This window comes from Cervus canadensis, chromosome 28 (genome assembly GCF_019320065.1).
Source record: "Cervus canadensis isolate Bull #8, Minnesota chromosome 28, ASM1932006v1, whole genome shotgun sequence".
Taxonomy (NCBI): Eukaryota; Metazoa; Chordata; class Mammalia; order Artiodactyla; family Cervidae; genus Cervus; species Cervus canadensis.
The window spans coordinates 18684804-18709293 of NC_057413.1; the positions used below are offsets into that span (position 1 = coordinate 18684804).

Consider the following 24490-nt stretch of genomic DNA (forward strand, 5'->3'; position numbering starts at 1 on the left):
CATGAGTTGGGAATGGGTAATAACTTCTCACTTCCAAATTGTAGATTGCATCTGTATGAAAATGCTCCAGAAACTGTAAAACATTATATATATCCTGTGTGTTTTTTCACATTTAAAGATTACTAGTTAATAGAAGTAATCAACACTGTACGCGCCGACCAGACCACTGCAAAGGCCCAAGGGTCGAACCTAGGTTAGGCAGTTCAACTCACGCAGGTACACGCGCCCCACCCACCCCGGAGCCGGTCCATTCACGCTATACAAGTACACACAGGTGCAGAAGGCAAAGCTCTGATTGGCCGAGCGTCACCGGACGCGCACGCAGAGGCCCCTTCGGAGCATGCGCGGGAAATTAGACGCCGGCGCATGCTCAGTATGCCTCGGTCGCAGCTCGGGCGCCGGCGCGGGGTCGCGAAGTGCGGGCCGCCGCGCCACTGTCCGGCATGAAGGGCTGGGGTCCCGCAGCTCCCTCCTCCTCGCTCCAGCGCCATGGAATGTCTGCGGAGCCTGGCCCAGCTCCTGCCCCGCGGGGTGGGGCTGCCCCGGCGCACCTTGTGCGCTCTGGCCTTGGGCCTGACCCCCGTCACTCGCCCCGTCGTCGCCTACGGCCGCGCCACCGAATTGCTTGGAGGGAGGCGGGCCGCGCCTCTGTGCTGGCCTCGCCGGCTCCCCGTGACAGGTACCGTTCTCCCCGCCCTGCAGTTCCGGGAAGCCGGGCTTGCGGTGACCCCAGGGCCCGACCCGACCGCCCGAGCCCACGTGGCTGTGGCTGCCCGCCCCGCGGCCTGCTCCGTCCTCGGCCTCCGGGTCCGCTCTTGGGCGCCGAGGTCCTGCCCTCTTGCACAGGTCAGCGGGCGGAGCTGTGTCCCACCAGCTCCAAACTCGACTGAACACCGCCCCCTGGGCTCTGCTAGAGTCCGCTAGTCCTCTGTCCTCCCCACCGGTCCGGCTGCAAACGGCTGAGTGCGCTTGAGAGAAGGTTTTTATTTAGCTCCCATCCGTCATGATAGTGCCGGAACCAAAATTAAGCTTATCTACCTGGAATGTTTTTTTATAAGTATTTCTCCTTTCTATCTCTTTCTTTTGAACGGACACATTTGTCCAGTTCCTCAGAAAAGGGGTAGTGAGGCTGAAGATTTCAGAAACTGCTTCTGAGAAAGATCTAACTTTTCTTCAAGTACTGTGTAACCAGATAGAAGGGGATGGAGGTAGAAGTCTAAGGTCCCCCCCCCCCAAATGGTAAACCACGATGATAACTTGACATTTTCAGAAGTGTGACAATGTGGGCGCTAATACTGCTCAAAAACCGGAGGCATGTATGCTTCTCTAAAATGTTCTCAAACAAGTTTTCTCAATTGTACTCAGAATGTTTCTAAAGTAGCTGACTATCTCCACCTGCTTCCTCATACTCATTAGGAGAGTCTTTCCAAATTGGGTTACATTGCTGATCTAACCTTTTAGGACAAGCATTGAGATTCAGAATCTCCCTCTGATACCTTAGGGTGAACGATGTCAGATTCATGATCTCTTTAGAAGATTTAGCTTTGGGACCAGAGACCAGACTTGACCACTCAGGACTCTTGTGTGGCGGTTTTATTAAAGTGAAAAAGGGACAGAGAAAACTTTTGATGTAGACATCAGAAGGGGGTGGAGAGTGCCCCACTTACTAGTCTTAGCAAGGGAGCTGTATGCTGTTTTAATTAATTATTACAATAAATCAAAAGAATGTCTCAAGGTTGTAAAGATCTTACCAGACCCACTCCCACAATTTACATTTTAAGATAACAGGATTCAGTTCAGTTGCTCAGTTGTGTCGGACTCTTTGGGACCCCATGGACTGCAGCTCTCCGGGTCTTCCTGTCCATCACTAACTACCGGAGCTTACTCAAACTCATGTCCATTGAGTCAGTGATGCCATCCAACCATCTCATCCTCTGTCATCCCCTTCTCCCACCTTCAGTCTTTCCCAGTATCAGGGTCTTCTCAAATGAGTCGATTCTTCACCTCAAAGGTGGTCAAAGTATTGGAATTTCAGCTTCAGTATTAGTCGTTCCAATGAATATTCAGGACTGATTTCCTTTAGGATGAACTGGTTGGAATAACAGGGTTAGAATTTAACAATAGAAAGATCTTACCAGACCCACTCCCATAATACATGTTTTAAGATAACAGTATTAGTCAGAAGGTTTTCAGGAAGGAGAAACTGTCCTCAAGCAGGATATGTTGTTGTTATATAATCCTTAGTACAGAGTTTATTTATTATTTTTTTTTTTCCAGTGGGTTTTGTCATACATTGATATGAATCAGCCATGGATTTACATGTATTCCCAATCCCGATCCCCCCTCCCACCTCCCTCTCCACCCGATTCCTCTGGGTCTTCCCAGTGCACCAGGCCGGAGCACTTGTCTCATGCATCCCACCTGGGCTGGTGATCTGTTTCACCATAGATAGTATACATGCTGTTCTTTTGAAACATCCCACCCTCACCTTCTCCCACAGAGTTCAAAAGTCTGTTCTGTATTTCTGTGTCTCTTTTTCTGTTTTGCATATAGGGTTATCGTTATCACCTTTCTAAATTCCATATATATGTGTTAGTATGCTGTAATGTTCTTTATCTTTCTGGCTTACTTCACTCTGTATAATGGGCTCCAGCTTCATCCATCTCATTAGGACTGGTTCAAATGAATTCTTTTTAATGGCTGAGTAATATTCCATGGTGTATATGTACCACAGCTTCCTTATCCATTCATCTGCTGATGGGCATCTAGGTTGCTTCCATGTCCTGGCTATTATAAACAGTGCTGCGATGAACATTGGGGTGCACGTGTCTCTTTCAGATCTGGTTTCCTCAGTGTGTATGCCCAGAAGTGGGATTGCTGGGTCATATGGCAGTTCTATTTCCAGTTTTTTAAGAAATCTCCACACTGTTCTCCATAGCGGCTGTACTAGTTTGCATTCCCACCAACAGTGTAAGAGGGTTCCCTTTTCTCCACACCCTCTCCAGCATTTATTGCTTGTAGACTTTTGGATAGCAGCCATCCTGACTGGCGTGTAATGGTACCTCATTGTGGTTTTGATTTGCATTTCTCTAATAATGAGTGATGTTGAGCATCTTTTCATGTGTTTGTTAGCCATCTGTATGTCTTCTTTGGAGAAATGTCTGTTTAGTTCTTTGGCCCATTTTTTGATTGGGTCATTTATTTTTCTGGAATTGAGCTGCAGGAGTTGCTTGTATATTTTTGAGATTAATCCTTTGTCTGTTGCTTCATTTGCTATTATTTTCTCCCAATCTGAGGGCTGTCTTTTCACCTTGCTTATAGTTTCCTTTGTAGTGCAAAAGCTTTTAAGTTTCATTAGGTCCCATTTGTTTAGTTTTGCTTTTATTTCCAATATTCTGGGAGGTGGGTCATAGAGGATCTTGCTGTGATTTATGTCGGAGAGTGTACAGAGTTAGTACAGAGTTTAAATTGAGTTGTTTTGTATTGTAATCATCAGTTCCAGGCTTAAAGAAAAGAGTGTTTTATGTGACTAAGATTAAGGAATGTTGAGGAAAAAAAGACCTTTGTTCTTTCCTCCTCCTTGAGAACTCCAAACCCCTATCTCCTCTTCAGGAGCCCCAGACCCCTCTCTCCTCCTTGGGGACCCTGGACTTCTTATCAGTCTCCCTAGAAATTGACTCTCTCACCTCTAGGTAACACTATCTAACTTGTGACTTAATAGCAAATGCTGATTTGTAGCGCTGTAACTTCTATTCCCTCCCTCCATGGGATTCTCCAGGCAAGAATACTGGAGTGGGTTGCCATTTCCTTCTCCAGGGAGGAGCCTAGTAGGCTACAATCCACAGGGTCGCAAAGAATCAGATGCGACTGAGCGACTTCACTTTCACTTTAACTTTTATTCAGCTGACCCTCATAAGGTGGTTTGTACAGGGTAACCAACAAACCTCAGATTAACAAATTATGTCTTTGAATGTATAGGAAAGAATAAGATCAGAAATGAGAATATAGCTTCATATTCTATGGATAGGAATTCTGCCCATGCTTCTTGTGTTTAGCATTGTGAACAGTGTCCTTTCTCAGCTATTAAATTTACTTGGTTATGCTTGAGTGCTTTTCTTCAACTTAGTCTAATCACATTTTCAAGTAAAGGTTTGCCTTTATTCCAGTTCACCGGGGTCTTTATTCCAGTGCAGTGAATAGTGCAGTGAATTATTTCACAAGTATTCACTCTAAAGTGTATCAGTGGATGTAGAAAACGGCCTTGTGAAAATGGCTGGGTAAGGAGAGGCTGGGACGAATTGAGAGAGCAGCATGGACATGTACACCCCGCGTGTAAAATGGATGGTTAGTGGGCAGCCGCTGTATAGCTCAGGGAGCTCGGCTTGGTGCTCTGTGATGACCGAAAGGGGTGGGACAGGGGCAGGGAGGCTCACGAGGGAAGGGGTGTATATGTGCACATAGCTGATTGACCTACAGCAGAAACCAGCACAGCATTGTGAAGCAGTTATACTCCCATTTTTAAAAATAATTAAACAATTAAAGTGGATCAGTGGGGAAGAAATTAAATATAGAGTTAAAATCTGCAGGCTTCATAATTTATAGGTTAATCAAATAGTCCTGATATTTGGAAGGCTGAGAGGTCAGGTAGTTCGTGGAATGTATGTTTTCTAAACTATGTCTTCCAATGTAACTTTCCTTGACAACCTTTCTACATCGTATGAAAAGGTATGGGCGTTTTACTTTAATCTCAGAATGCTGTTACACATTTGATGTCCAACTACAAGATATAATAATTAGAAAGGAAAAGGGGTGGTTGGATCCGTTAATTATTCTAATGCCTCACCTGAACTATTACTTTTAAAAACCACATTTTGCCAAACCTAACATAATCCCCTGTAAATGTTAAAAGTGTTTCTTATTTTCCCTCTGGGAAAAAAATTCAAAACATAGTGAAATAGTTTGAAGACCTCTATAGACTATGAGAGTTGTATCTTAGCTATATGTGAAAATCAATCATATGCTCACAAGGACTTCTCTAATTCATTCTTCAGGTGAAACTTACCGGAATGGAACTTCTGATGTGTCTCAAGCCACTTTAGCCAGTGTATCCCCGGTGTTTACTGTGGTGAGTGTGTGTGGTCCATTTGATGACTTACAGAGAGTACATACTTGTTATGTTAACTGGGCTGGACTGATCAGCCATGATACTACTTACTTAGTTTTATAATGTCTAAGTCATTGTCTTGTGTTCAGCCAGTGACTTGAGTGCCAGCTAGATTTGCCGCACAGCACTCTTGAGTCTCTGCTAATATCTGCAGAGCTTGTCCTGGTACCAGAACAGGTGGCTCAAATCACAATTCAGAGCTTCCTAGTTGAATACTCAATATTTCTCCAGAAATCTATTCAGAAGTCCCTGAAGGCTGTTAGCCACAAAATGGCTTGAACCTGTGCTATGCAACATAATACATGCAGAAGCATTTTGAAGGCAGCACAGGGTATTACTTAAAACTGCACGCTTTGTTGGGTCTTGATCTCTGCAACGTTCTCTGAAATGATTCAGAGAAAAAAATTGAATAAAACAACATAAATAGTGTGTATCACACACACATATTTAAAGAAAGAAAAATAAAGCCATTGGGGCACATATTAACAAAGGGCGATTCTGGGTCAAGGTTACATGGAAATTGGTTGTAATATTCTTGTAACATTTTTGTAGACTTAATTTTTTAAATCTTATTTAGAGAAAGTGCTTGCTCTGAGCTGGAGTTTGTAAATTCTGGTCTGAACCCTGTCTCTTACTAACTGGGTGGACGTGGACAAGTTACAATACTATCTTTGTGCCTTGGTTTTCTCACCTGTAAACTAGGAGTAATAGTACCTGCCTTGTAGAATTGTGAGATTTAAATTAATTCAAATATGTAAAACCCTTAAAAATAATACCTCACACGTGGTAAGCATTCAGTCTATATATTAGCCATTATATATCATCATCATCATTTAGGGTTTGTAACATAGCTTTTCTTTATGAACTGTACAGAACAGGGCAACTCCGAGAATTGCACGGAAAGGTTGTCACTGTTATTCACTGTTCTGGGAGTTAGCCAGTTTAATTAAACAATACAAAGTCAGATGTTAAATATTGAAAGAAGGTTCTTTGCAGGTGAAATCATTGTCTACCAAGAACACTTAAGAAAATCAGTTGATGCTATTTGAAATAATGTGAGTTCCTTTACAAGGTAAACATTTTTTAAAAAATCAGTTTGATCTCATTCCCATTTTAATTCCCATTAAAAATGATACAGATAAATACAGAGATGCAAAAATTTTCACCATACATTGTTAAGTTGAAAGCAGAGGAGAGACTGCAAAGAAGTGTTGTAGAGTGAATGTATTTAGTAAGAATAACTCTGGAAGGGCATTTAGTAAAATGTTAGCATGGTTTTCTCTAAAATTTGTGACCAAATAGTTTTATTTGCAAATTTTCTGCAGCAAATGTATGTATTTGAAATAAGCTTAAAGAGGAAAGCTAGTATATATTACACAAAATAAAACTTCCCTTGATGTAGGTTTCCCTTTAACTCTGATGTTTCATGGTGCTTATATATTCCTATTGATGTTATCTTTGTTCACAAGAAGCAAGCTGAAATATACTATGCAGTTTTATTGTGGTATTATTAACATAGCATGCGTATTTAGGACTTGTACCTCGACTATATCTTAGAGTGTGTCTTCTGAGAATGCATATTTAAATAGTAATTAGTGCAGCCCAGCACATAGTGATTCATTTAACATTGTTTTGACATCTTCAGACTTGACTGTGGACAAATGTTACGGGAAAATGTTCCCTCTGCTTTATAGGAAGTAAGTACAGTTTCTGCACTGTGTCTTCTCTGCACTATCAGAAGAGGTCTTTTCTGTAAATATTTATTGATTCTGCAGCACCTACCAGAGAGACCTCGTAGCATCCCGCAGATATTAATACTTAGATTCCCAAGATAAGCCACGTTTGGTCCCAGTCTATTCAGAAGGCAAAAGGATAGGAAATTCACAAGGGCAGTATTTGGTGTTTTCTCTTTGAAAGAAGTCCTTCCAGCCATCCAGGGGCTCCTGTGGCCCCCTATGTAAAGCTCAGGTACGAGGAGAGCATATTCTCAGAGGTGGGTGCAAGATCCACCTTGGCTTAGACCCCTGAGGCCCTCTAGTGCCAGTATCTCTTGTCACTGTCCCAGAGGCATATCCCAGGCTTCTGCAAGGAGCACAGTCAGTCACAAGAGCCACTGTCCTCGGGGAAGGCAGAACTGTGGCTCCCCGCCAGGTATCATGATCCATTCTCCGTCTTCCCAGTGCAGCCCGTTGAGCAGTGATGGGGCATTTTCCACAAGCGAGATGGCCTAGTAACACAGCTGATACTCCTTTATCAGATTTTCTGAGGAACCAAGTTAGATAGTTAATCCGAGGTCAGATTTGTCCTGGCAAAGGAAAGGGGACTTTCGTGTTTTAATCCTGAACTCATAACCAAATTTAACTTAACAGCAGATACGGTTTATATCTTCATCATTTTAGAGTTATTTTCATAATACCATATGATATGATACCACAAATCATGTACTGATTTGGGAGAAAATAATGTTTTTATTATCTGTCTCCAGACAAAATTTGACAAAGAAGGAAAGGTGACTTCTTTTGGTGAGTATCTGTAATTTTCTTTTAAATCAACCCACTGGAAGTAAACTATTTTGAGTAGAATATTGTGTGCATATATGGATGTGTTGAAGATGATCTTTCTTAAGCTTTTGTCCATTAGCCCTAATTACTGGCAGCACCTGACCTGTACTGTAATTTGGGGGGGCTGGGGGGAGGTTAGGAGCCACTTTCACTCTCAATAGAATGTTAAAGGAAGGGTGTTGGCTGGTATGCAGCCAAGCGAGAAACACTTTCCCTTTTGTTTCTCTTCCTCAGCCCCCTCTCACTGCCCTGGTCCCCATGTTCACCTCCTCCTGTGCTGTGCTGAAGGCAGGATCGAGTAACACCACTGCCATTGCAGTTGCGACAGGGGACGGGACAGGAGGGACTGGGGCACTGGATGGTAGTCACTGAACTCTGCCAACGATGGCTCTTGTGGACGGTTAGTTTTTAAAATAAAACTCAGCATTACTTTACTGTCTGACCTCAGGTGCAGGTTTCAGATCTCCCTGTCCTTCCCACCCTTAGTCCTGTTCCTGCTATGCTGAGATCCTAGTGGGGTATATTGGGTATTTTTTGGCTCAGTGTCTCCTCAAAAGGTTGTTCTACTTAGAGCTCTATCACAGGTGCGGCTTGATACTATAGGAATAGATGCTACTATTACCAGCATCATTTCTTGAGTTTCTTCATCTGTTTTGCTTTTTCTTAGGTGATAAATTGAGTTTTCAGGTAGGAGAATCTAGTGATTGTATTTTCTCATTTTGTATTAGTCTAAAAACAAAAGACAATTGGACCTATCTGTTCATAGATTTTAAAATGCTGAACTGGATACTGTAGTAAGGAAAAAATAGAAAATGTAGTTCTGTACAGTTCATATTTAAAAATCCATGCATCTAGAGCTAGGAATTGTTACTGTAAGTTCTAATGATATATAACTATGGTTTTTATACTGGTCCCAAGGGGTTTTCCCAAGTGCAGAGAAATTTTATGAAGTATGGTTAAGAGGAGAAAAGAAAACTTAGTTGACCAGATTTAGCCTGAGTAGAAATGGGGTAGAAATGGGTGTTTAAAAGACCCATTTTGATTACTTAGCCATTAAAAATAATGAAATAATGGCATTTGCAGCAACATGGATGGATATAGAGATTGTCATACTGAGTGAAGTAATTCAGACAGAAAAGGAGAATTATCGTGTGATATTCTTTATATGTGGACTCTAAAAAGAAATGATACAAATGAACTTACAAAATAGAGACTCACAGACTTAAAGAACAAACTTATGGTTGTAGGGGGAGTGGGGAGAGTCGGGGGAAGGGATAATTAGGGAGTTTGGGATGGACGTGTACACACTGCTATATTTAAAATGGATAACCAACAAGGACCCACCATATAGCATATGAAACTCTGCTCAGTGTTATGTGGCAACCTGGATGGGAGGGGATTTTGGGGGAGAATGGATACATGTGTATCTATATGGCTGAGTCCCTTCCCTCTTCACCTGAAATTGTGACAACATTGTTAATCTGCTATACCCCAATACAAAATTAAAAGTTTTTTTTTTTTTTTTAATGCAGTGGCATAAATTGCAAAAAAAGCAAAAAGACTCATTTTAGCTCTTGTTTCTGGTAGTAATAGAAGATTATCTCACTGGTGTTGGGAGGGGTACTCTGATATAAAAAGCTAAACTTTTTGGTTTATAAGTTTACCCACTCCTTTTATTGAACACATTTCTTTTTTAGAAAGGAAGAAAACTGACTTACATCAAGAATTAGGTCTTCAAGCCAGAGATTTGAGGTTTCAGCATTTAATGAGCATCACAACCAGAAACAATAGGATTATCATGCGAATGGAGGTAAAGGATTTTATTTCATCTACATTTCTCCCCTGCAGTCTTAAAAGTCCTTCCTTACTATCTTGATCAGTAATTTAAAAGTAATTTTGCAATAAAAGACAGATGTGTGAAACTATTTCATAATATAACATGTTGTTAGAAGCAGAACTCATTTCACTGAATTGTACACCCGTACTCAGCAGGTGTAGCACTGCTCTGTTAATAATGAAAGGATCTGACTGCGCTCTCCTTTCTCACTGTTTGAATTTAGTCTCTGGTTTCTGAAATAAGAGAAAGATTCTTGATTTATAACAGACTTTTTTAGTCGTATACAGTATATATATAATTGCATTGTAACTTCAGCTACTAAGAATATATTCTGGTTTTTTAAAGAGCCTAGAAGTAACCTTTATATTTTATCATCTTTTGTTTTTGAAATATTTATTTATTTGGCTGTGCTGGATGTTAGTTGCTGCATGTGGGATCTAGTTCCCTGACCCGGGATTGAACTGGGGGCCCCCTGCATTGGGAGTGCAGAATCTTAGCCACTGGACCACGAGGAAAGTCCCTAAAGTTTATCATCTCAATTTTTTTTATTTTTACAGAAAGCTTTAAGTTATTTTGGTGGGCTAACGTTTAAGGTTTGGAAACAGATGAGGGATCACAGGTCTCAGCGTCATTCCTGCAGTGGATTCAAGACTTGCTTTCTCCAAAAAGTCTTTGGCAGGTTTTTTTGTCATTTATTTAGAATTAATTTAAAAATGGGAAACCGTCTTCTCAGGTGATCTTGTGTAGAACTCATTTTACATGGGTTATAGAAGAACGTTAATTATAGCATCTAATTGGTATGTGTATAGGTGTTCACTGTATAATTTTTCAACTTTTCTGAATAAAAATGTTCACTTTACAGTTGACCTTTGAGCCTCATGGGGGTGGGGGCACCGAACCTCCACGCAGTCAAAAATACATGTATACCTTAGAGTTCCTCCATGCCTGCTGTACCCTCTCCTCAGATTCAGCCACCGCAGATGGTGTATTTGTGTGGTGTTTACTACTGAAAAACATCTGCATGTAAAATGACCCAAACACAGAATATGTTAGCCTTACTCTTCAGAATTTTAACTTCATCGTGTTCTAAATTAGAGCACTAAGGCTACATTTTATCTTTATGATTTCAAATTAGCTTAGTATGTTTTGGTGATATTTTAAAAAGGAAACTTCCCCACTTCAGCCAAACCAATCATGATTAAACTAAATCTTTTCTAAAAGTCTACTGAATGCTTGAGTTTTAAAAAGACCTTATCTTGTTTCCTTTGTTCTCTATATTTCTCTTGATTACCCTGGAAATCCTAGTAAATACATAATCTGTTTAATTCTAGTTCTGTTGAGAGTGAGTTAGAGGTATTAAGATTGGCATTTATTTTAGGCTTCCTTTCTTTAAAAAAAAAAAGTCTTGGATTTTTGTTTTTGTTGATTTATTTTTGAAAAACCAAATGAACAGTGATTTGGTTTGCTGCTGCTGCTAAGTCACTTCAGTCGTGTCCGGCTCTTCTGCGATCCCATCGACGGCAGCCCACCAGGTTCCCCCATCCCTGGGGTTCTCCAGGCAAGAACACTGGAGTGGGTTGCCATTTCCTTCTCCAGTGCATAAAAGTGAAAGTGAAGTCGCTCAGTCATGTCCAACTCTTAGCGACCCCGTGGACTACAGCCTACGAGGCTCCTCCGTCCATGGGATTTTCCAGGCAAGAGGACTGGAGTGGAGTGCCATTGCCTTCTCCGGTGGTTTGGTTTAGGCTAGTCCAAAATTAATAGAGTATTGGGACTTCCCTGGTGATCCAGTGGCTAAGATTCCTTGCTCCCAATGCAGGGACCCTGGCTTTAATCCCTGGTCAGGGAACTAGATCCCACGTGCTGCAACTAAGACTGGGTGCAGCCAAATAAATAGTTTTTAAAAATTAATAGAGTATTAAATCCTAAATATTTTTATGAATGTTATTTTTTCTCTACAACTTACATATATGCCTGTGTACATATATCTATCTACAGATATATAGATTTTTTTTTTTTTCTTTACAGTATTTGAAAGCTGTGATAACTCCGGAGTGTCTTCTGATACTCGATTACCGTAATTTGAACTTGGAGCAGTGGCTTTTCCGGGAGCTTCCTTCACAGTTGGCTGGAGAGGGCCAACTTGTCACATACCTTTTACCTTTTGAGTTTAGAGCTATAGAAGCACTCCTGCAGTATCGGGTGAGCCTGTGTTTGTCTAGCTTCTTGAATGTTTTCTGGTTTTACAATGCTATTGAGGAGGAAGACACTTTGGTTTTTTCTTTTTTTGGCTGTGCTGGGTCTTCTTGCTGTGTGGCTTTTCTCTAGTTGTAGCAAGCGGGGCCTTCTCTCTAGTGTGGTGCACAGGCTTCTATTGTCGTGGCTTCTCCTGTTGCTCAGGGTTTCCCTGGTGGCTCAGACGGTAAAGAACCTGCCTGCAATGCAGGGGGCTGGGGTTCAATACCTGGATCGGGAAGATCCCCTGGAGAAGGAAATGGCTATCCACTCCAGTATTCCTGCCTAGGAAATCCTATGGACAGAGGAGTCTGGTGGGCTACTGTCCATGGGATCATAGTTGGACATGACTTAGCCACTAAACAACAACTTGTTTCTGAGCACAGGCTCCAGGGTGCTAGGGCTTCAGTATCAGTAGCTGTGACTCCTGGGCTCTAGACAGCAAGCTCAATAGTTGCGGTGCACAGGCTGAGTTGCCTCACAGCATGTAGGATCTTCCCAGATCTGGGATCCAACCCATGTCTCCTGCATTGGCAGGTGAATTCTTTATGATTGAGCCACCAGGGAATCACTGGTATTGTTTTAATGGCACTTTCCGTAACCACACCCTCCCCCCAAATAGAAACGTCTCAGGGTCTTATATGCAGAAGGTACTTAATTCTTAAAGTTTATGACTCAAATAGATCTAAAGTCTCTAGGTATAGTACACAGAGTCTCTTTAATAATCATGTTATGACATTCAGTGAAACACATCTCAGGTTGTCTATCCTGACATCCTGTTTAGGGATACTAATTCAAAATACTTATCTTAAATGTGATATAATGGACATACCAAAAGGTTTTAGCTGTATTCCATTTTATTCTCTAACTAAATTGTATGTTGGGTAACTGCTTACACATGATAAATACAATACAAATATTTCATCAGATCATTCTGGTACTTACCAACCATTCTTTGATTTGTTTGTACAGTCCTTTGTCTGAGGTAGCTAAATGATGCCTCTGTTTGAGATCTAGTTTGACATAGAAATCGGGTACACTTCTCACAGCTCTTCTATTGATAATCACTCAGGGTCTGGGGATCCTGTCAAGCTCTGAACAAGGATGGTCACTGCTTTCTTGGCTGTGACAAATCTTTCATCATCTGTTCTTCCCCCAACAGGATAGTACTGTTCAGGACCTGGCTACAAGCAAGAGCCAGTGCCATGAGCATCCTAACCAGGGTGGGAGAAGAGGGGGGAAGAGGGGGGAATAACGGGGGCGTGAGGTGCCTGGGGGGTTGGTGGTACCTGGCCCCCTTCTCTGTGTCTGAGTTGCTCTGTTGAGGCGGTGGAGGGGGCTCCATTCCTTACTGGGGCTAATGAGGCAATAGCCCCAGCTAGTACCAGCCAATGAGATGGTGGCTAGTTGAAGCCCACTCACTAAGCAGGGAAATAATAGAAGGAAAGAAATGAAGGTACATGAACAGTGGTCAGTGGTGAAGCTACACAGAGTCAGCTCTCAGGAGCTCATGCTGGGCTGGAGAGAGTGTTGGAATTTACAGTATTAATTAATTTCACTACTTCAGCTACTGTTATGCTGTGTGCCAACAGTTATTGGAAGTATTTTAATATTTTAACAACTAGTATAGCTATATCATGGAGAAGGGCAACCCACTCCACTATTCTTATCTGAAAAATCCCGTGGACAGAGGGCTATGGTCCATAGGGTTGCAGAGAGTCTAACACAACTGAAGCGACTTCGCATGCACATACACATATCTGTATCAGTGCATACTTGCTGGTTGATCCTGCTGTGCCTATAGTAACGTGAATAATAAATATACATTTGAATTTTCAACTTTACTTTTTAAAGTTTAAGGTATGTTTTGTTTTTTAAAAGAGCTTTTTTTCTTTTTTCCAAAAGTGCTTTGTTCATAGAAATTATGAACTATTTCCTATTCTGTTTACAAAGAACATAGGTATTGTTTACCAGATGTGAAGTTCATGTTAAACAGGGGATGGTAGCTTTTCTTTTAATCAGTCTTCCATTCCTTTGATACTAAATGTCTGTAGGGGGAGGACTCTTATGGGAGTTAATTTTCTTTCACCCAGATGGGAGCTTGGCAACAACATTATGCATGATTATCGTTTAACCTAGGAGAGTGAGTTTTTTAATCATCTGAGATAGGCATTCCAACAATAACCGTGTTCTGAAATGTTACCAGCCTTCCTAGCTATTTTAGATTTCTGTATTTAATCAGAGGATTCACTGACCCTGAGTATTCTAAAAAGATTGTTTTAATTCTTATGAAAGGTCATGTTGTTATCTAGATCAACACCCTTCAGGGGAAACTTAGCCTTTTGCAACCACTGATCCTTGAGACGCTGGACGCTTTAGTGGATCCCAAACATTCTTCCGTAGACAGAAGCAAACTGCACATCTTGCTACAAAACGGCAAAAGGTAAATGTGGGTGATTTACCAAGTTGGGAATTGGACACAAATGTCTTAAACTTCTCTGTCAGTAGTCTTAAGAGTGAAATGTTTAACGTAAATTCAGGTCCAAAATCAGTGTAACTATTGACTATCTTAAAAATACCAACTAGTCTTGCAAATGGTAATGACATTATTTACTTTGAAACTTACTCTCAATGCCTTCATTGCCATATCTGGTTTTCATTATTGTTAAAAGTCTGTCTTCCATAACTCTAAAGTAGGAAAGTAGCCTAGGTGGGAAGTTGAGCTGAAGGGGGCACACCAACTGATGTTTATTGAAAGGCTGTTTTCAGTGAAATGCTGTATCAGTCTCTCTCATGTGTGTGATCTCATCCTAACCTGTCATCAGTCCTGTTGACATGGTTCTCATTTTGAAAATAAGAAAATCGAGGTCTAAGTAATTTGTCTAAACTTTAATAGCTATTAAATGACAGGTCTATATTCAAATCGTATTTTTTTTTCCCTCCAAAGTTCATGAGGTTTTTGTTTGTTTGTTGATCATAATGCATTCTAGAATTTAATCTACTAACTTGTATTATAGATTGAATGATCAGTTCCTCAGGATTTGTACCCCCTAAAATCCCTTCAAGAGTTAACAGTTAAAATTCCTGAGTCAGTGTTTTGTCCAAAAATATCAGGATGTTCTTACCAAATAAAAGTAAATGGTCTCTTCTTGTATTATCACTGCCATAATTAAGAAGAAAAGTAAATTTCTGGGCCCAAAAGTTTACATCACAGTGATTGTATGTTTCTGAGATAAATAACATATGCTGAAAATTGTATCATTATTTAATTTTATCACTAAATATATTAACAGCCTTGTATTGGGAATTGATTCTCAAACTGCATAGTAAATACCAGAAATTTTTTACAAGTCAGTGTTTATCATGAATGTTTAAGGGAGTCTGCTTGATAAGACGTTAGAAAGGCACTACTCCTGTAGGGAAATTTTTTATAGGCTTATGTTATTGATCATTTCTGTACAATTATTCTTACAGCCTGTCAGAGTTAGAAACGGATATTAAAATCTTCAAAGAGTCCATCTTAGAGATCTTGGATGAAGAAGAGCTGCTGGAAGAGCTCTGCCTGACAAAGTGGAGTGACCCACAAGTCTTGTGAGTGACCAGTGATGCTTTGTTAGTTTTTCTCTTAGAATCAGTCGTCTTCTTCAGATAACTTTTTATAAAGAAGAACATTTTTCTAGAATAGAGGTGCACTTTTCATCCCATTTCATTATTTCCTTTTCCGTATTGCATCTAATTAAATTTAATGAAGACTTATTAAGTGCTTGCTCTGTATACAACAACTGTAAAGATAAACACAGACCAACAGAGTGACAGACACAGCTAACTTTGCTAGAGAGGTCAGCGGGAGAGATGGGGAAAAGGGTGGATGGAGTGCAGGGAGGCGAGTGAGACATTGGCACAGATTCTGGTTAATAAGTCTGGTTAATACAAAAACACTCTTCTTATAGACCTTTCATTTCTTATGAACTTAAAAATCATGTATGCTTCTTGTGTATACTCAAATTTAAATGCTGCCTTTTCAAATGTTTTTGTTCTTTGTAACTATCAGTATCAGAGCTTAATACAGACACTTTTGTAATGTCCATAGTTTCCCTAGAGTGTACAGATTTTTTAATTATTTTGAGAAATTAGTTATCTATATCTTAATAAGGAAACAAAAAGGGCTTTGTAACCCTTGATATTCTAACAGATAGATATAGTAGCAGAAACTCGAACACTTGAACTCTTGTTCACTTTCCTTCTTAAGCCAATCCAACTCTAATATGCTTTATAAGTGTCTTTTACACAGTGCTTCATTCCTGCTTATCCTCTTTGGTAGGATTGGGGGTATAACTAAAGAAGGGAAAAAAACTAGTAACTTTTTTTTTTAAACTGAAGTATAATATAATTGATTTATAATTTTGTGCTAATTTTACACAGCAGAGTGACTCAGTTACACACCTTATGTATATTCCTTTTTAAGATTCTTTTCCGCTGTGGTTTATCCCAGGAAATTGGGTATAGTTCCCTGTTCTATACAGTAGGACCTGGTTGTTAGCCTTTCCGTATGTAATGTTTGCATCTGCTACAGACTCCCGGTCCATCCCTCTCTGTCCCCTCCTCCCCCTTGGTAATCACAAGTCTGTTCTCTCTGTCTGTTTTGTAGATAGGTTCATTTATGCCACATTTTAGATTCCACATATAAATGATATCATATGTATTTATTTTTCTGACTTCACTTAGTATGATAATTTCTAGTTGTATCCATGTTGCTGCAAAAATGGCACTAGTTCATTCTTTTTATGGCTGAGTAGTATTCCATTGTATATATGTACCACATCTTTATTCATTCATCTGTCCACAGACATTTAGATTGTTGCAATGTCTCAGCTGTTGTAAATAGTGCTGCTACACTATGAATATGCTATGTTGGAGTCCATATATCTTTTTGAATTATAGCTTTGTCCAGGTATACATGCCCTGGACTGGGATTACTGGATTATACGATAATTTTATTTTTAGTTTTCTAAGGAATCTCCATACTGTTGTCCATAGTGGCCATACCAATTTACACTCCCACTAACAGGATAGGAGGGTTCTCTTTTCTCCACAGCCTCTCCAGCTTTTGTTATTTGTAGAGTTTTTGATGATGGCTATTCTGAGTAGTGTGAGGTGGTACCTCATTGTAGTTTTGATTTACATTTCTCTAATAATTAGTGATGTTGAGCATCTTTTCATGTGCCTACTGACTATTTCATGTCTTTGGAGAAATGTCTGTTAAGGTCTTCAGCCCATTTTTCAATTGGGTTATGTGGTTTTGGGTTTTTGTTGTTGAGTTGTATGAGCTGTTTGTATATTTTGGAAATTAAACCCTTGTCAGTTGCATCATTTGCAAATATTTTCTTCCAGTCTGTAGGTTGTCTTTTTTTTTTTTTTTTAATTGTTCGTTTGCTGTGCAAAACTTCTAAGTTTGATTAGGTACCACTTGTTATTCTTTTTTATAAATATTTCTGTTGCCTTGGGAGACTGACCTAAGAAAATATTGGTACGATTTATGTCAGGTTATGTTTTGCCTTTCCTGTCTTACAGTTTAATGGTATCATGTCTTATGTTTGAAGTCTTTAAGTCATTTTGAGTTTATTTTTATGTAGGGTGTGAGGGTGTATTCTAACTTCATTGACTTACATGCAGCTATCCAAATTTCCCAGCACTGCTTACTGAAGAGACTGTCTTTTTCCCGTTGTATATTCTTGCCTCCTTTGTCAAAGATTAATTGACTATAAGTGTGTGGGTTTGTTTCTGGGTTCTCTATTCTGTTCCATTGATCCATAGTCTTGTTTTTGTACGGGTTACCACATTGTTTTGATTACTGTAGCTTCCTAGTATCGTCTGAAGTCTGAGAGAGTTATGCCTCCTGTTTTGTTTCTGTTTCTTCAGGATTTCTTTGGCAGTTCTGGGCTTCCCCCCCCCCCCCCATATAGATTTTTGGATTAAAAAGTTCTAAATCTAATTCTGTGAAAATGTCATGGGTAATTAGATAGGGATCTCATTAAATTTGTAGTTTACTTTGGGTGGTATTGCCATTTAAACAATATTCTTTCAATCCAAGAACATGGGATATCTTTCCATTTCTTTGAATCCTCTTTAATTTTAACATTCCCTTTTCTGTATTTCATCATTAGTGTAAAACTGATTTCCAAATGTTAATCTTATATTCTGCTATTTTGCTGGATTCATTTATAGATCTAGTAGTTTTTTTTTCCCTGCACTCCTTAAGGTTTTCTATGCATTTTCATGTCATCTGCATATGATGACAATTTTATCTCTTCCTTTCCAGTTTAAATACTTTTTATTTCTTGTCTGTTTGCTGTGACTAGGACTTCCATTACTACATTGAATAGAAGTAGTAAGGGTGGGCCTCCTTGTTTTCTTATTCCAGATTTAGTGGGAAGACTTTCAGCTTTTCACTGTTGAATATTATATTGGCTTTGGCTTTGTCATAAGTGGCTTTTACTGTGTTTTTATTATGAATGGATTGAATTTTGTCAGGTGCTCTTTCTGTATCTGTTGAGACGATCATATGGTTTTTGACCTTCATTTACATGGTGTATTACACTGGGAATTCCCAGGTGGCACTAGTGGTAAAGAACCTACCTGCTAATGCAAGAGATGTAAGAGACTCAAGTTTGATTCCTGGGTTGAGAAGATCCCTTGGAGAAGGGTGTGATAACCCACTGCAGTATTCTTGCTTCCCAAATTCCCATGGACAGAGGAGCCTAGCAGGCTGCAGTCCGTGGGGTTGCAGAGAGTTGGACATGACTGAGCATTGTTTGATTGATTTTGCGTATGTTGAAGCATCCTTGTGAATTTGTGATAAATCCCTCTTGGTTTTGGTACATGATCTTTTTTATATGTTGTTTGATTCAGTTTGCTAATATTTTGTTGAGAATTTTTGTATCTATATTCATTGAAGGTATTTGCCTATGATTTTCTGTTTTGGTGGTATTTGTTTAGTTTTGTTATCAGGTGATTGATAATGGCTTCATGGCAATCCACTCCAGTATTCCTGCCTGGAGAATTCCATGGACAGACAATGGTGTCACAGAGTCAGACATGACTGAGTGACTAACACGCTTTCATATTACTAAAATGTCTTAGGAAGTGTTCTCCCCTCTCCAGTCTTAGAAGAGTTTAAGAAGGATGAGTGTAAGAAGTTCTTTGTGTGTTTGGAATAATTTGCCTGTAAAGCCACTTGGTCCTGGACTTTTGTTTGTAGGGAGTTTTTGTTTTTTGTGTTTTTCTAAATTACAGATTCTATTTCACTTCTAGTGATCAGTCAGTTCAGATTATGTTTTCTCCTTAATTCAGTTTTGGTGAGCTATATCTTTCTAGAAAGTTGTCCATTTCTTCTGAGTTGGCAAATTTGTTGGCTTATAATTGTTCATAGTATTCTCTTAAGGTTTTTTTTATTTCTGCAGTATCAGTTGAAATTTCTCCTTTTTCATTTCCTAATTTATTGGATTCTATCTTTGTTCTTCTTGGTGAGACTGGCCAGAGGTTTGTCGATTTTGTTTATCCTTTCAAAGACCCAGTTCTTGATTTTACTGATTTTTTTTTTTTTTTTTTTTTTTGGCTCTTCTGGGTCTTTGTTCCTGCACGGACTTTCTCTGGTTCTGGCAAGTGGGGATTACTCTGGTAGCAGTGCTCAGGCTTCTCATTGGAATGGCTTCTCTTGTTTCGGAGCATGGGCTCTCAGGCACTCGGGACTTCAGTAGTTGCAGCTCCTGGCCTCTAGAGCACAGTTGTGACATGCGGGGTTAGTTGCTCTGCGGCATGTAGTATCTTCCCAAACCAAGGATCCATCCCATGCTGTGTCTCCTGCAGTGGGAGTTGGATCCTTTACCTCTGAGCCATGAGGGAAGCCTGATGTTGGGTTGTTTTCTTTTTTTTCTATTTTTTTTTTAATCTCAATTTATTTCCTTCCTGATCTTTATTATTTCCCTCCTACTGACTTGAGGTTTTGGGTTTTGTATTTTCTGATTCTTATAAGTTGTATGTTAGGTTGTTAATTTGAGATTTTTTTTCTTGTTTATTGAGGGAGGTGTGTAAATTCCTTTTTATGTTTTCCTCATTGACCTGTTGGGTTTGTTTTTTTTGTTTTTGTTTTTGTTTTTAATAACATATGGATTTCTTTTCCTTTGGTTGATTTCTAACTGTATGCTGTTGTCAGGAAAAATGCTCAAAATAATTTCTTTACTCTTATGGTTGCTGAGGTTAGTTTTGTGTCCTAGTATGTGGTCAGTCCTAGAGAATATGCCATGTGCACTTAAATGTGTATTCTGGGTTTTTTTGAAATAATGTCCTGAAAACACCAGTTAAGTCTTAACTGTTATATCATTTAGGATCTCTGTTGCATTAGTGATTTTTCTGTCTAGAAGATCTGCCCATTGATGTGAATGGGGTGATAGTCTCCTGTTGTATTCTCATCAGTTTCTCCCTTTTTATTTGTTAGTGTTTTAAGTGTTTGGGGCAATATATGTTGACAAGTGTAAAATCCTCTTCTTGCATTGATCCTTTTACCATTATATATTTTCCTTCTTTTCCTTTATGGCTTTTGTTTTAACATCTATATGTCTGATAAGACTATTGTAACTCCTGTTTTCGTGTCATTTTCATTTGCATGAAATATGTTTTTCCTCTCACTTTCAATCTGTGTGTGTCTTTTGCCCTAAGGTGGCTGTCTTGTAGGCAGCATATTGTAGACTCTTATTTGTTTATCCAGTTTGCCATTCTGTTTTGGTTTGAGTATTCAGTCCATTGACATTCAAGGTAGTTATTGATACTTACATATTTACCACCAGTTTAAACCTTGTTTCCCAGTCTATTCTGTTTCCTTTTTGTTCCTTTGTCTTTTTCTGTTTCTTTTTGTGGTTTGATGATTTCCTTTTCTCTTATCCTTGTATTCTCTTTGGTCTTTTTTTTTTTTTTAACTATCGTATGTTTTTGATTTGTGGTTGCCCCGTTTTTCAGGTTTGTTAACCCTTTCCTATATCTGCTTGCTTTAGGTTGATAGTCATATAGGCTCAAACACATTCTAAAAAATAAGAATCAACATTTTCTTACTCTCCTTCCCCACATTTTATGATTTTGATGTCCTTTTTTACATCACGTCTTGTTTATCCTTTTACTGTTCCTTGTGTTTATCTTCCTTTCATAAATAGGTTTTTTTCCAATTTGATCTCTATACTGGCTAACTTAAGTGATTTACTTTCCAACTGTGAGTTCCTCTTTACTGTATCTTTCTTTTCTATTTAGAGAAGAAGACCTTTCAATATTTCTTTCAGGATAGGTTTAGTATTGCTGTATTCTTTATTTTTTGCTTATCTGAGAAATTCTTTATTTCCCCATCCTTAATGATATTCTTGCTGGGTAGAGTACTTCGTGTTGCAGATTTTTCCCTTTTTAAACTTCGAACATACTTTGCCACTCCCTTCTGGCTTGCATCATTTCTGTAGAGCAATCAACTGATAACCTTATGGCATTTCCCTTGTAATTAACTCTGTTTTTCTCTTGCTACCTTTAGAATCTTGTCTAACTTCTGCTGTTTTTATAATATGTCTTGGTGTGGATTTGTTTGGGTTCATCTTGTTTGGGACCCTCTGTGCTTTCTGTATCTGGATATCTGATTCCTTCTTTAGGTTTGGATAGTTTTCAGCTATAATTTCATCAAATTTTTTCAGCTACAATTTCATCAAATACATACAAATACAATCGCCTCTTCTGGAATCACTTTTATGTGTAGATTGGCACACTTTATTGTATTATCCCATTGGTCTCTTATAATGCTTTTTTTCCCCCCATTTGGCTTTCCGTCTACTGCTTTGATTGGGTAATTTTCATGATGAAACCTGAGCCTCAGCACCCAGCCTCCACCTGCCCCATCAGAGGAACATCTGAGGCTGGGGACTGCCAGGCACCCATCCCAACTGACTATGCAGGTCTTTCCACTCTGCCCTCCACAGACTGGTTGCTGTGCTCCCTTCCAAGGCTCCTTGCCCCGTTCTCCCCCATCCCAGCTCATCTCCCCACCAGTGAGGTGACTTCCCCAGGGATGACAACCTTTTATTTTTCACCATTCCCTCCCAGGAGCAGTCCCATCCCAGTTCCCTTCTCTTTATCTTTTCCCCTTTTTCTTTTGTCCTACCCAGTTATGTGAAGGTTTTCTTACCATTTTGGAAGTCTGAGATCTTCTGCGGTGTTCAGTAGATGTTCCGTGAGAATTGTCCCAAGTGGATGTATTTTGATGTATTTGTGGGAGAACATGAGAGCCACATACCACTCGTCTGCTGTCTTGAGCCATTTTGACTGTATTTACATTTTTCAGAACCAGTTTTCTTCCTATATGGAAGTGATACTATACATTTACCTTGGAAAGAAAATGCTCATTATGTTCATTTTTACTTTTTGGTTGTATTTTACCTGATAATGATTTGGACTTTGCACTCATTTGTCAGCATTCGCATGTCTGGATTTTCCTGTAAATGGTAGTGTGTGTATTTGCATGACTGTCCCCAGATTCAGGGATGTGAAATACAGTAAAGCCTGTGTAGGGATAAACCCGTGTCCTTAACTTATCTGTGTCATATTTAGGATAAGTTAGCAAAGCCAGTTAGACTGGCCTCAATCACAATAACAGAAAAGGCAGAGAGGCTAATTTTTTTTTTTGCGATACCTGAATTACTGTTGTTGTTCACTCACCAAGTTGTGTCTGACTCTCTTGTGCCCCCAAACTGCAGCACACCAGGCTTCCCTGTCCTTCACTATCTGCCTGAGTTTGCTCAAACCCATGTCCATCAAGTCAGTGATGCCATCCAACCATCCCATCCTCTGTCGCCTTCTCTTGCCCTCAGTCTTTCGCAGCATCAGGGTCTTTTCCAGTGGATCAGGTCTTCGAATCAGGTGGCCAGAGGATTGGAGATTCAGCATCAGTCCTTCCTATGAATATTCAGGGTTGATTTCTTTTACTGTTGGTTTGATCTCCTTGCAGTCGAAGGGACTCTCGAGTCTTCTCCAACACCACATTTCAAAAGCGTCAAATCTTCAGCACTCCGCCTTTTTTATGGTCCAGCTCTCACATCCACACATGACTACTGGAGAAACTATAGCTTTGACTATTCAGAGTTTTGTCAGTAAAGTGATGTTTCCACTTTTTAATACATTGTCTAGGTTTGTCATAGCTTTTCCTCCAAGGAGCAAGCGTCTTTTAATTTCAGACTGCAGTCACCATCCGCAGTGATTGTGGAGCCCAAGAAAAAATCTGTCACCGTTTCCATTTTCTCCCCATCTGTTTGCTGTGAAGTGATGGGACCGGATGCCATGATCTTTGTTTTTTGAACATTGAGTTGTAAGCCAGCTTTTTGACTCTCCTGTTTCACTTTCATCGAGAGACTCTTTAGTTCCTCTTCACTATCTGCCTTTAAAGTGGTATCATCTGCATATCTGTGGTTGTTGGTATTTCTCCCAGCAATCTTGATTCTTGCTTGTGATTCATCAGCCCTGCATTTCACATGATGTACTCTGCCTAAAAGTTAAATAAGCAGATGACAGTATACAGCCTTGATGTACTTCTTTCGCAATTTGGAACCAGTCTATTGTTCCATGTCCATTTCTAACTGTTGCTTCTTGACCTGCATACAGGTTTCTCAGGAGGCAGGTAAGGTGGTCTGACATTCCTATCTAAGAATTTTCCACAGTTTGTTGTGATTCACAACAGTCAAAGGCTTTAGTGTAGTCAATGAAGCAGAAGTAAATGTTTTTCTGGAATTCTCTTACTTTTTCTGTGATCCAACGGATGTTGGCAATTTGATCTCTGGTTCTTCACCTTTTCTAAATCCATATGAAACTTCTTGGTTCACATACTGTTGAAGGGTAGCTTGGAGGATTTTGAACATAATCTTGTTAGCATGTGAAATGAGTGCAGTTGTATAGTAATTTGAACATTCTTTGGCATTGAAATGAAAACTGACCTTTTCCAGTTCTGTGACCACTGCTGAGTTTTCCAGATTTGCTGGCATATTGAGTGCAGCACTTTAACAGCTTTTAGGATTTGAGAGAGTTCACTTGGAATTCCATCACCTCCACTAGCTTTGTAGTAAAGCTTCCTAAGGCCTACTTGACTTCACACTCCAGCATGTCTGGCTCAGGTGAGTGACCACACCATCGTGGTTATCTGGGTCATAAGATCTTCTTTGTATAGTTCTTCTGTGTTTTGTTGCTATCTCTTCTTAATCTATTCTGCTTCTGTTGGGTCCTTTCCATTTCTGTCCTTTATTGTGCCCATCTTTGCATGAAATGTTCCCTTGGTATCTCTAATTTTCTTGAAGAAATCTCTAGTCTTTCACATTCTTTTGTTTTCCTCTGTTTCTTTCCATTGTTCACTTAAGAAGGCTTTCTATCTCTCCTTGATATTCTCTAGAACTCTGCTTTCAGTTGAGTGTATCTTTCCGTTTCTCCTTTTCCTCTTCCTTCTTTTCTTTTCTCAGCTATTTGTAAGGCCCTCTCAGAAACCACTATGCCTTCTTGCATTTTTCTTGGGGATGGTTTTGGTCACTAGGTCCTGTACAGATTCACGAACCTTTGTCCATAGTTCTTCAGGCACTCTGTCTACCAGATCTAATCCCTTGAATCTTTTCGTCATTTCCACTGTATAAT

At 39.7% G+C, this 24490-nt stretch overlaps 1 protein-coding gene across 1 annotated transcript; it reads left to right on the forward strand.

Moving 5' to 3' along the window:
* The first annotated feature begins 367 nt into the window (after positions 1-367).
* On the forward strand, positions 368-16059 carry MRS2 (magnesium transporter MRS2). Its single transcript, XM_043450732.1, has 7 exons — positions 368-679; positions 5052-5125; positions 7650-7686; positions 9423-9535; positions 11591-11764; positions 14110-14240; positions 15272-16059. The coding sequence occupies exons 1-7, from the start codon at positions 490-492 to the stop codon at positions 15390-15392; spliced, it is 840 nt and encodes a 279-aa protein (XP_043306667.1). The 5' UTR covers positions 368-489; the 3' UTR covers positions 15393-16059.
* Positions 16060-24490: the final 8431 nt, after the last annotated feature.